General features: G+C 34.6%; 1 protein-coding gene across 3 annotated transcripts in view; it reads right to left on the bottom strand.

Moving 5' to 3' along the window:
- The window catches only part of stag2b (stromal antigen 2b), a 210,987-nt gene that overhangs the window by 90,013 nt on the left and 108,223 nt on the right, over positions 1-12,751 (bottom strand). For all 3 annotated transcript variants that reach the window (XM_039766312.1, XM_039766310.1, XM_039766311.1), the window contains exons 2-3: positions 825-939; positions 640-718 (exon numbers count right to left, since the gene is read on the bottom strand). In XM_039766312.1, coding sequence (XP_039622246.1) covers positions 640-718; positions 825-868 — 123 coding nt within the window. In that variant the 5' untranslated portion in view covers positions 869-939. The remainder of the gene's footprint in view (positions 1-639; positions 719-824; positions 940-12,751) is intronic.

Genomic DNA, 12,751 nt, shown 5'->3' with positions numbered 1-12,751 from the left:
TAACATGTTTTTAGGAGTGCAGTGATGACACAGTGACTTTACAATGTTTTGACAAGTAAATTTTTTGATCAATATCATCACTATTGAAAACAAAATACTTTGATACTCTTTATTTGGGTACCAGTGTCAGATGATTTATATTCAACTTTCATGATAATTAGCAAATTTTTCAGAGGAAAATTTACATCCAACATTGGGTTAAACATAACTGCTTTTGTTACAAAAGTAATAAATACAAAGATGGAAAAAATCTAGCTTTAATAATTATTCACTACTTCACCATTAAGCATTTTAATATTTTCCAGTATTCCATTTTCAAGCAATTGCAGCCTCAGGTATTTTGTGGAACTTTTCATATTTTGTAGGTTAAATTATTACTCGACACTTCTTGCTAAATTGCTCCAAATATTGAAGGTTATATAGGAAATGATGGTGCACATCAAACTTATCAATTCCAACAATACATTTTATAATAGACTTGAGTCAGGACATTGACTGGGTAACTCGCAGATTTTTTAAGTCACTGGGAGCTACTGTATGCTTCATGCAGGCAGACAGATGAACAATGGCAATCGCAGCAGGTGCTATTCACATTATATGAAAATAACCTGAAATATAGCAAACCAGTATGGTACTTACTTTTCCTTTACCCAACTTTGGATTTCTTCCATCTGGGTCTTCAAATTCAGTATCTGATGAAAAGTGTGCATCTGTTTCCCTGCAAGACATAAAACAAGAATGCATGCAAATATTAAGAAAAAGGACAAAATTAAGTGCACACAGATTACACTAAACATATACATATATATATATATCATACTTACTGAGGATAATGAAACTCTGTGTTTATTTCTGGAGCTGCTATCATTTCTTAAACATCTTCTGTACCAATATAAGTCAGAAAATACTTCCAATTTTCAAATACTTTTTGAAAAGAAACTAAAACAAAACAAAAATATAGCACATTAATATCAACTTCACATTTATCATTTGGCTTTATAATGAATTCACAAACTATACAGGTTAATGAAACCATCTATATAAAATACAATTAAAGGAGTAACCATCATTCAGTCCATCTTTTTAATCCACTAATTTCACTGGGCACAAGTTGGGCATGTACATTTACACACAGTCACAGTCATAAGAGTTGAGATTAAAATCATTACTCTAAAATGCGTATCCGTAAGATATGGCAGTAACATCTAAATAATGATCATCTGGTTGAATCCAAGTACAATATCTGAATATACTAACGAATTATACTTAAAAAATGACCCCTGCCATTCCACTAAATATATATGCGCCTTATGTGCATTCATACAATTTTATAAGTGCTGCAATGATAACTAACAACCCTACCTTCAAATTCTGGCTGAGGGGCACAAATTAAGTGCTTAACAAATATGTTTTAGCTGGGCTCCTAGATGAATGTGTTCGTGATTCTTTGTACTGTGTTTTAAAAAAAAAAAAAAAATATATAAATATTTTGTAAAAGTTGTGCATTATACGTCCATTTCAAAAAAGCACCAAGTCTTGAGTTACACAGATGTCTCACAAATATAATATTACTGAAATATCAACCCCCAAGTTTTATTTTAGAATTAACCATTAACACTGGTAACATAGATGCAGCCACTTGTTTTAAACAGATCTTGATTTCTACTTGCCAAAAGAAAACTCCATTATAATTAGGGAAGTGTAGCTTTCCTTATTAGTGCAATGATTTTTTTTTTAATTAGCTGGTGGTCCATCTTGTTACTGTTTGTAACAGCCAATCTTAGAAAGTAAAGTTTTGAGTTAAATTCATATTAATGTTTGCTTAATTTGAATAGAATATAAATTTCTTTCATAGTCATAACTTATGGTATAGTCTTTTCCCCCCTTAAGTAAGTGAGAGAACCTTCTTACTATAACTGAGAAACAAACAGTGTGATAATAAGCTTAGTTGTGGTAAGAACAGGTCCCAATAAAGAGGGACTTGAAAGACCCATTTTCTACTCACAAATGGGATAAGCATACAGTTTTCTGACCGTTTTGAAATGGTTCAGAAATGTTAAGTAAATAATAACAATTTGAGATGTAACAAGATTTAAACTTTGAACTGAACTTTCTTAACATTAATCTTTTCTTTTTTGCTATTTTAATTTTCTTTTTTGTGTGAATCGTTTTACTTTGAAACTAAACTTTTAAAAACGAAGATATTTTGTCTGTGGAATCATTTCTGCGCGTCAGGCTTTTGTTGAATCCCATCTTTTTTGAGTTGAAGCTGCTGAACTTTAGTAATTTTGGGAAATCACAGCTACATTTTTGTCAGAGAACTTGCCATCTGAAGGCCTGAAATTTGATCTGGAATCTACCATATGAGTACGGAGGACACTTCTGCTCTAGAACTCATCAAAGAAGAAAAAGAACTGAGCTATTCCGAGGTACTGTATTCTTTTCTACCATCTCTGCATGATCGTAAATGAAAGCAAGGTCACCGTGACTTGAGAAGATTTGAATGACTGTGCTATTATAAAAAGACGTTCTGGATGATCGGTTGTGCTTTTGCCTGAGACATTGAAGCCTTGTTGCAAGGAAGTAATCTGCGTTGTTGGAACGTCCCAATTGTGACGAATTTGCTTTCAGGAAACGTCCTGTCATTTACTCAAACTGCTGTCATGGCAATGTCTAAGCATAACTCAAGTGAAGTTGGAAGCAATCGAAGTACAGACTCAAAATCAGAAAATATAATTAGAGATCTTAAAGGTCATATAAATAGAAGGAAAGAACGGCTCTCTGAGCTTAAGGCTGAAATAGAAAGCCTTAAAGACACTTCAGAAAATCATTTAGAAGTAGCAGAAAGACTTGAAAAATTTTGTGAGACACACAGTGAGATGGAGGATCTACATAAATGTCTTCTATCCACATTAAGTAAAGAAGGAGCGATCAAGAAACAGAAAACGACATTCGCCGAAAGCTCTAAGAAATGGAATGAATTTATTGACGCTACAGCGTTATGGCTGAAAGACACAAAACACCTGTTAACACACACACCTGATGAAAAGCTAGTTAATCAATTCAAAGAGATGCAATTACAAGAATGGGATCGCTCAAAGTCAAAAACACGAAAGACGTCTCGTCTCCTTAGTTAAAGCACGCTCTTGATATTAAACTTGATTCTTTAGCCCAGAAAACCGCTGCCGCATCATTACCTTCTACAGCAGTGTTGATTGAACAATCGACACTTGATAGAATCCTACAAAGGTTAGATGAACTAGAGTCCGAAAGGCAGGTATGGTCAGTAACTGCCTCAGGACAGCCATTGTTGTATGGACAAAGTCTTATTAATATATTAGCGCAGAATGAAGCTGAATGTCAGAAAGCAATTACTGAAATGGCTAAATCGTTAACTGATCAAAAGATAACACCTGCTCCAGCACCTCCAGCGCTGCGTGGTGAAGTACCACACAGACAGGTCTCTTTATTTTCAGGTGACTCACTGACTTATGCAAAATTCATCAGAGCCTTCGATCACGCTGTAGGTGATATATCAGCAGACCCACAAGATAAATTAGATTATTTGATTCAATATACAAGAGGACCAGCTCAAGAAATGATTGACGGCTGTACACGGTTGCCACCAGATTAAGGGTATGAAAAAGCTAGAAAACAGCTTGAAAGTTACTATGGCAACCAAGCGTTTGTAGTAGATACATACATAAGCAAAGCTTTGAAGTGGCCTCAAATAAAACAAAATGATGGGGAGGCCTTGAGAGACTATGCAACCTTTCTTGATAACTACATGGACTCCATGACTAAAGCAAGAAATCGAGCAGCATTTAATAGCAATGAAAATATCCGTACTATACTCTTAAAGCTACCATATTCTCTATAAAATGTTTATAAATATATGGTATTGTAAAGTACTATTAAAAATCATGTATTTAATGTAGTCCAGTAACTCAATTAATAGTACCTGTTATTACTGTTGTTTCTAGATGTGGCTCACTGTTACAAAAATATGTAATAAATATTGTGATTATAAGATCTTTAATAAATTAACTAAAAAATGTAAAGTACTCCAACTTTCTTATCAGTCAAATAAGCCATTGAACACACCTGATCGTTACACCATGTGTACATTTTCTAAGATGTTATTAACTGTTAGGCTCCCTCTAATGCATACCCAGCTTCAACACAGGGATTGTTCTCATAATGTAAATTGCTGAATTACTATGTACTGCAGAACAAAGCATTCATTTGGCAAGCGCAATGTTTTAAAAATGTATTTATCTCTACAAACTACTGCTACTTCTCTGACGACTGTTATATTAAAAACGGTTGTGACAAATCATGTCTGAAGAATCTGCATGTTGCATATGCTGAACCAATTCTTGTACATTTCACAGTATTATACCATTTTGTTGGGCACATTCAGGTTAACTGCAAATGTAATTTTTATCAATTCTCAAAAATACCATGCTGGTCAAATCTTTCTTTTGCACTGCAGTTATTTTCACAGTATTGGAGTGCTAGGGTACAATACATTCAAATACTCAAGCAAGTTTAAAACCTAAGCATGTTAACAAAACAGCTGGACTGCCTCTTGGGATCAACAACACTTTTTAAAAAGTAACCAACTCAACTCAAAATAATTCTATTATACAGAGACACTTAAATATTCTGCTTTTTTTATTGTAATTCACCTTAGTTGGAAGAAAGCCCTTTAAATAAATGTTTTATTTAAGAAAGAGCTTAAAATGCTAAACCGTTAAATGTTTTCTTAAGAAATCATTTTGAATAGTCTATATCCCTTCCCATGCAATAAAACCTATTTAAATTTCGCAGAACACATCATTTGTACTGTTTTAATAGACCAGCTATTAAAATTCAATACATTTCTGTATTTTTAACCTATAATTTGGTTCAAACTGAAAGCTACTGAGAACACACACACTTAAGAAAAAGGTACCATTTTTACATTAACAGCTTAAAAGGCTGCACATGTTTATTCTTGAAGTGCTTTAGTTAACAGCTTGAAATACTACATGTTTACATTTTTCATTAAGATTTTTTAGGTTTACGATTTTTTCAAATAAAGTATTTTGTAGACCTTGGTATGTCTAGTTAGTTATTGCTCCATTAAGTCATTTTTTTTTTTAACATTGGTTACTTGATTAACCTAAAAAATAATCTATAGATTACCTAATTACCAATGTAATTGATAGTGGCTACACTGGTCTGTAATTATTTCTGCAGACATTCTGAACTTACTACTTTTTCATCCCTGGACCTTGTCTGCTTTTAACCAAAAAACACAGACTACCTCATAACTCCTTTTAAGGCAAACACCTGATGAAGTTATGGCAGTACTATATTCCCACTACTTTTGTAACCTTTCATTTATTGACGACAGAAAACATCTTTATCATTCATTCTACAGTGAACAGATAAGCTTTTAAGCTTAACATGTACAGTAAATGCTAAACACATTAACAAGCATTCACTTCAAATTACTTGGTCAGAATGCTTCATCTAAGAAATGTATACATTAGCAAATATATATATACTGTGTGTATATATAATATATAAAAACATATCCAATTAAAATACCTAAAGGCAAACAATCTGATTAAGAGTTCAATTAATAAAAAGAATGACATTAAAATTTGTTTGAAACATATAAAACACAACCACATACTCGACTAGAAAGTCAAATTTGGTGGCAACACATGACTTACATAATTCATCCCACAGACATTTTTTTTTTTTTAAATGTGGACAGGGATTTCAAGTATCTAAGTATTTTATTCACGGTACAGAGCACACACTAGTATACTAAATTATTATATTTTCATACACATGCTAAACATCCTAAAAACAGTTTGGCTCCCCAAGCCTGTGTAAAAGCCTGTCATAGCAAGTTGATTTTAAAGTGATACAAGTGCTTGTTTAGTGAATATAAAATACATGGCTTTGCAAACAAATAGAGAAAATATCAATAGATTATTTAAGATTCCACTTATCATCTTAGAGCTAATATGGAAATAAAGCATCTCTGCTAACTTGGTATAACTCTGACGTAACAGTAGGTTAGAACCAGAAACACTGCACTGAATGATTTATGACTTTAAACAGCAAAATAAGTTCTAAGTGTTTGCAAATTCTACGGTTATAACAGCAAAGAGATTTCTGTCCAGACATAGCAATGTAACAGTATCATATACAGTAATATACATAGTAATGCACTGGCTGACATACTAGTGCAGTAACTTAAAGTAAAGTAGCCTGAAAATGTGAACATAAGATGCTGTTTATTTGTTTTCACGTATGTTTCATTTAATTTCTGTGGGCAATAAATATGTAGAGCTTTTGAGGTATGCCAATTATGGGGAAAGGGTTTGGTATTGTGTTCTGCCTGGTTAGTCATCATCCTTTGTTGTACACCTGGAATGGAACAACACAAATGGAATGGTGATCTTCTGGGAGGTATAACGATGTTTGACATGCATATATTATGTGAGGCACTTTACATGTTCTAATACTGTATACTAAAAAAATTAATGACCACATAAAATTCATAGTAACATTTTCATTTGCAAAATTATTTTGTTTTTCATTTTGTATTCATTCTGTCTCCACTGATTTTACAATAACAATGCAAAGACTTATTCCTTTTTTGTGTTTATTGCACACTGTTTTCCCTTTTAAAGTTTGCAGCAGTATCAGTACAGTAAGGTGTAATTTTGCAAAGTGTGTAACATAGATCAAAAGCTGAATATATACTGAATCAGAGGACATAAAGCATTTGATGATAGTCAAATTGTACATGCAATGACAAATAAGACGGTACATGCTTTAGTGCTGGGTGGTATACCGGTTCATACTGAAAACCGTATTTTATTTTGTTATTATATGGATTTTTCTTATACAGCAACACTGGTGTAAATTGCCTAAACACCGTTCAGAATGTGGCGCAGCGGGAAACTGTTTAAGTGGGGACCTTTTTCACTGCTACACCACTAAACATGTATGCAATGGACTACATGCAGTAGTGGAGGTATTGCGCGGTGAAAATGGATAGAGAACGTTCCAAAACTGAAGCTGTAGCAGACGATAAAGTTGAACATGATGACACAGAAGAACTTTTGCCGAAAAAAAAGGAGTCACGACCGTTGCCTGGAGATAATTCTGGTTTTAAAAGGTCGGATGTGGACCATTACATTCAAATCTGTGAATACTGTTTCTATACTACTGGATAATACTGTACGCCAAGTTGTACTTGTTTTATTTTTTTGCAATACTGTGTAATGTACCTGGGTACTGTGTAATAGTGTGACATGTTAACTTTATTCTCAACATTTCTACTTTATTCTTGCCGTTTATGTCGAGATTAAAGTCGACATGTTGACTTTATCGTAATTTTTCATTAAAGTAAACTAAACTTCATCGTAAAATGAATATTTAATTTACTAGATTTCTCAAGCCCCATCATAAGTTATGTAGCACATTAAATGCTTTGTATTAAGTGTTCCCCGAGCCATGTTAAATCGGTACGTGCTTCTTAAACTGACTTCCTCTTGGACTGAGGAGGCTTCGGCAGCGAATGCCGCACAGAATACATTCACTTCATGTTATTCCTGCTCCCTGAACATTTAGAATGCTAAGATGAATACTTGATATAATTTTCATGATGAAATGTATTAAAGCATGTATTAATCATTTGGGGGGCACAGTGGCGTGGAGGTTGCACTGCTGCTTTGCTGCAGGTGGGCGGGCGGGGAATGGGAGTGATATCGGGTGTACCCTAACTTGAATTTGCATTTTTTCTGGTGGGTTTACTCAGCGTGCTTCAATTTCCTTTCTAAGTCATGTAGGATGTGGGGTTTTGTTATGCTATATTGACCCTGCTAGTGTATGTTTTGCCCGTATTCACCCTGCAATGTGCTGACGTTCAGGATTTGCTTCTGTCTCACACACAATGCTTGCTGGTATGGGTGCAATCCTGAATGGATGCCATAATTAAACATGTTTAATGAAGATTTTTTAAAGTTCTGAACACTCCATGGTCTAAGTTTATAACTAGTTTTAATTTCACAAAGATGTTTATTGTGTGGTGATTGGTTATGTGGAGAAAGAAAAAGGAAGGATAGGAGCTCAGGGTTTGGTACGTCAGAGACAGCACACATGCAATAAAGAAAGCCCACTCAGAAGAACATCCAGTGAATTCAGTGTTCGTGTCTCCAACCACCAGATCACGAACCCAACATTTACACAATATTTATGTTAAACCTGTGCCATACCCATTCATACATCCAGTTTTTTGGAGCCTCGTTACACCTGTCATAAAGTTCTCTACACTGAACGTACACCTGGGGACCCCTTACTGCAAGGGAGCAGCACCACCGCAACACTACCGTGAATGTTTAATACCTGCTTTAATGCATTTCATCCAGAAAATGATATCAGGTATTTATTTTAGCATTCTAAATTTTCAGAGAGCAGGAATATCATGAAGTGAATGTATTCTGTGCGGTGATTGCTGCCTGGGGAATCATGGCATGGGGAAAAAAATACCATTGAATACTGTGAAACCGGTATAATTTTGAAAAATAATGTGATATAGAATTTTGGTCATACTGCCCAGCACTAACATGCTTACAATAAATTTAATCAGCTCAAAAAATATTTTTCCCCTTTCAGTTTCATTTACTCTGGGTGTCCTCAATGGTTTATACATAAAAATTCATTGTTGTATTTTTTGTCAGTCTATATAGTTTTCAAAATTGTATATTGCATAGTGCTATTCATAGGTAGCATAAATTGAAAACTGAAGTTATACTGAAACAGAGGGCATACAAACTTGATTACAAGGTGAAATATTACTTCTGCAAAGTTAAATACACCAGGTGGATTTCTGGGGCTGAAGTCAGCGGGATTAATGAAATGCACTGCTTCAACTTTACCATTGATTGTGCCAAAAACAACAAAAAAAATGGATAAAAGTCCTTAGCATGTCAACAATAGATTGGAATTACAAAAATTTCAATACTCTACTGCCGTATTTCCTCTCACTTCTAATCTACAACAATACCGCTATCAGAAGTATGAACTTACTTAAAACTGTTTTATAACTGAGCTTCACCTGCAAATTAATAGTATCTATAAAGAAACTAGCAGGTAACCTCAATATCAGAAAACATGTGTAAACAATTTGCTTTCTACAGTGAGCTCAAAACAACTGCGAAGTGCACAGTTTGAGGAACATGGATATAACTTATGTAACAAGTAATTAAAAGGGTGTCACTCAAACAATAATGCCATCACCACCAAGTATGTAATTTAGCTTTTCAAATGTTATGGCAATTATACTACTAGAAAATAAACCTATAAAAATTGATTCATCCATCCATTATCCAACCAGCTATATCCTAACCACAGGGTCACGGGGGTCTGCTGGAGCCAATCCCAGTCAACACAGGGCGCAAGGAAGGAAACAAACCCCGGGCAGGGCACTAGCCCACCACAGGGCGCACAGTAACACAAACATACAGACACACCCCCCAAGCACACACTATTATAAAAAATGTTTTTTTTTTCCCAAAAAGGTTGCTTACTTCCTTTGAATAAGTTAGCATTGCTGCAAAGGCACACTCCAAACTCCAGCTATCAAGTAATGTGTGCCTGCAGACTGGGGAATATGCCTAATTGGCCACTTAACTAATGTCTAGGTCTGCCACAATACCCAATGAGACATGCGTTACAATTTAACTGAAATGCAACAAGTGATTACTTAGTCATTTACATATGTCTTTAGTTTACAGAACAGCAAATACAGACACATTCTACAGTACCTATACATTGATTTTATTTATCCACCTTACCAGTGGACTTGAGGGTATAACTTAAAAGGATGGCTTGAATTTAAGCAAAGCATTGCAGAAATCATGCCTATTTAAAAATCCCACACAGATTAATTTAACGAGACAGGAAATATACTGCTGCATATTCATACAAAATAAAAGCTTTTACTACTGCCACATATAGACCATTATGGAATAAGATTAGAAACAAAAATACATGATTCATGCATGCCTTGAAAGCAGAATCACCTAAAAGTTGGTGTAACGCATTTTGAATGAGGACGTTGAAATGATATTAAAATAAAATGCTTTAAATATAGAACCATACATCGCACCAATAACTGAACAAAGTCTTTGCATTCATCCTCTGACTGTAAAAAATAAGGCTACAATGTCCAATCATTCATACTTTATTCCTTCCATCCTCTAACTGCCTGGCTTATCTGGTTAAGGGTCACTGGGAGCAGAAGCTGTTGCAAAATAGGAACCAACTTTGAGCTGGAAGCCACCCTCACAACCAACAACACATCTGCCTACTGCAGTGAGGAAGTGAGCTGCTCCATTTGTTCACTCCAAAAGAATCAGTTAATGTTAAAAACTAACACTGTGATGATGCTTTGAAGAATGAGGGAACTCTTTAATGATACAATATGCAATGCAGTGGTGCTGCTGCTACAGCATAGTTGATTGCCGAATAATAAATCACAAAATGTGAACACACTGTTGTTCATTGTGTACTGTTCTTCAGTATAACAACTAAAATGTGACAGTGTTTTAATGGTATGGGAGCAAATGCGATACAATTTCTAGTAACAGGTACACTCTGAATAGAGAACTGTGTCAGCTGCTGGTTATGTGGGGGGGTTAATATTGCTTGTAAGAGAACAGAAATACTGCCAATAGACCTCTGTTTTATCAGTTCATTGAAGCCACACAAGCTCAGCAGATAGGACGGTGTGCATTCATCATCACAATTTTGAGTACAGGGCTCATTGCTGCAGTCGGTAAAATCAACATATTGCTGAAAAAGTGAGGGCAAAAACTTTGAAAATACTCATTCATTTACAGAAAATTACTTAAAAATATTTCAAACATACCAACATATATTAATAAAAATTACACACAATTAAGAGAAAATATATTTGCTAAATGCATCTGCCGTAAGTATTATGCAATGAAGAGAAACATCTTTAAAATACTGCTGTGTGTTTGGTTACTGTCAACTGTCTTTCAACACCAGCAACTATGATTTTTATTACTTATACTGTATTGTTTTAAACCCTGCCCAGGATAGGTTCCTGCCTTGTGCCCTGTGCTGGCTGGGATTGGCTCCAGCAGACCCCCGTGACCCTGTATTCGGATTCAGCGGGTTAGAAAATGGATGGATGGATGGATGGATGGGAAAAAAAAACCTTAATTCAATGTTTTTGTAAGTTACAGGAAACATTTGTGTATGCATCTAATATCAGTTTTTGAGATGCAGAGTTTACACCACATAATAAAGTTAATTTGCTAGGCTGAATATCTCTTGCTCTCTGTTTTGCCAGAAATACAATATCTCTGCTTTATAAAGAGTACTGCCATTCTTACCCCTATACTGAGAACTTCCTCCTACTGCCTCCACTGTGCAGATATCCCCATGTGCAGAAAACAGTTACTGCATTTTAGATTTAAGGTGCACTTTTATAGCATACACTAGGTTCTTGGCCACTATGCAACGATATGTTGAGATGCACACACTTACACAGCCAATGAGAACTGCAAGGTGTTATTGTACCTGTGTTACTCACTAAAACACTTTCCACTACATAATAGAGACCTGCAACGCTAAAAGGTCTGGCAGGTAGTCATATTTACTTAGTCAATTCAAACCACGCATTTTGAACATAAGCAATGAATTGTAATTTGAAACAACTTGCCTTGAAACTGCAAGAGGAAGAATTGTTACTACATAATACACATAATATAGCAAACATACCAATCCCATGTCTTGTTATAACGAGATCAATTTATTTCTGCCACACATGAAATTTGAGATCTGAAAACGCAATGACATCCAGTAGCTTTGAATTCTTTTCTTAATATAAAAACAGTATCCCTGAAATGGATTTCATTTTAATCTTGGCCTAGACTGAAAAAGCAGCAAATTTCAGATTAACTAGCCAATCACTTTTCAGTACATTCAACCTTTAAAAATATTTCACTCTTTTGTGCTTCCAATCCATGTAATTATTTCAAGATTTCTACTTGCCCCTGAAATAAAGCTCACCACTGTCAAACTATTTACAAGGTTAAGCATCAATATTTAAGAAGTTTGATTAGCCAGCCAGTAGTTTAAGAAAGCAACTATTAAAAATTTTAGTATTACCACTAGATGTCTCCCATGTGCCATATTAAACAATTTCTGAGGCACAATATAAAGCGAACTTTTACTGTCAATAAGTTCTCTTTAGTGATAAAATATGCATTTATACAAACTAAAGATGGAATGACTATAAAAACTAAAATGTAGATTCCACAGCATCTTGTAAGCGAACCTCATCAGATCCTCAGAGCAAGAGTGTTTATTTTAAACAGCTTTATAGAGACTCAAAAGGTACAGTTATGACAGCCACATAAAAAATGCTTTGTAAGAGTATGAAAGGAGTGAAATCTTTACGAGTACAGATTAATTGACTCATGAAAGTTTTAACGAAAGAGATTATTAAAACAGAAGACAACCACATTAGAACTGGTCTTTTTTTTTTTCTCCAGGAAGACCCAGAAGATTGTTTTGGTTAAAAATGGCTTTCTAACAATGAGGACAAATTAAAGTCAACAATCAACCTAAACCATATCTGTGGGTATGCAATATATTGATTATATATCAATATTATAAATAAAATCAATATTCCTAGCACTTT

The sequence above is a fragment of the Polypterus senegalus genome, chromosome 10 (genome assembly GCF_016835505.1).
Source record: "Polypterus senegalus isolate Bchr_013 chromosome 10, ASM1683550v1, whole genome shotgun sequence".
In the NCBI taxonomy this organism is placed as follows: Eukaryota; Metazoa; Chordata; class Cladistia; order Polypteriformes; family Polypteridae; genus Polypterus; species Polypterus senegalus.
This window is presented reverse-complemented; position numbering and strand designations above follow the sequence as displayed.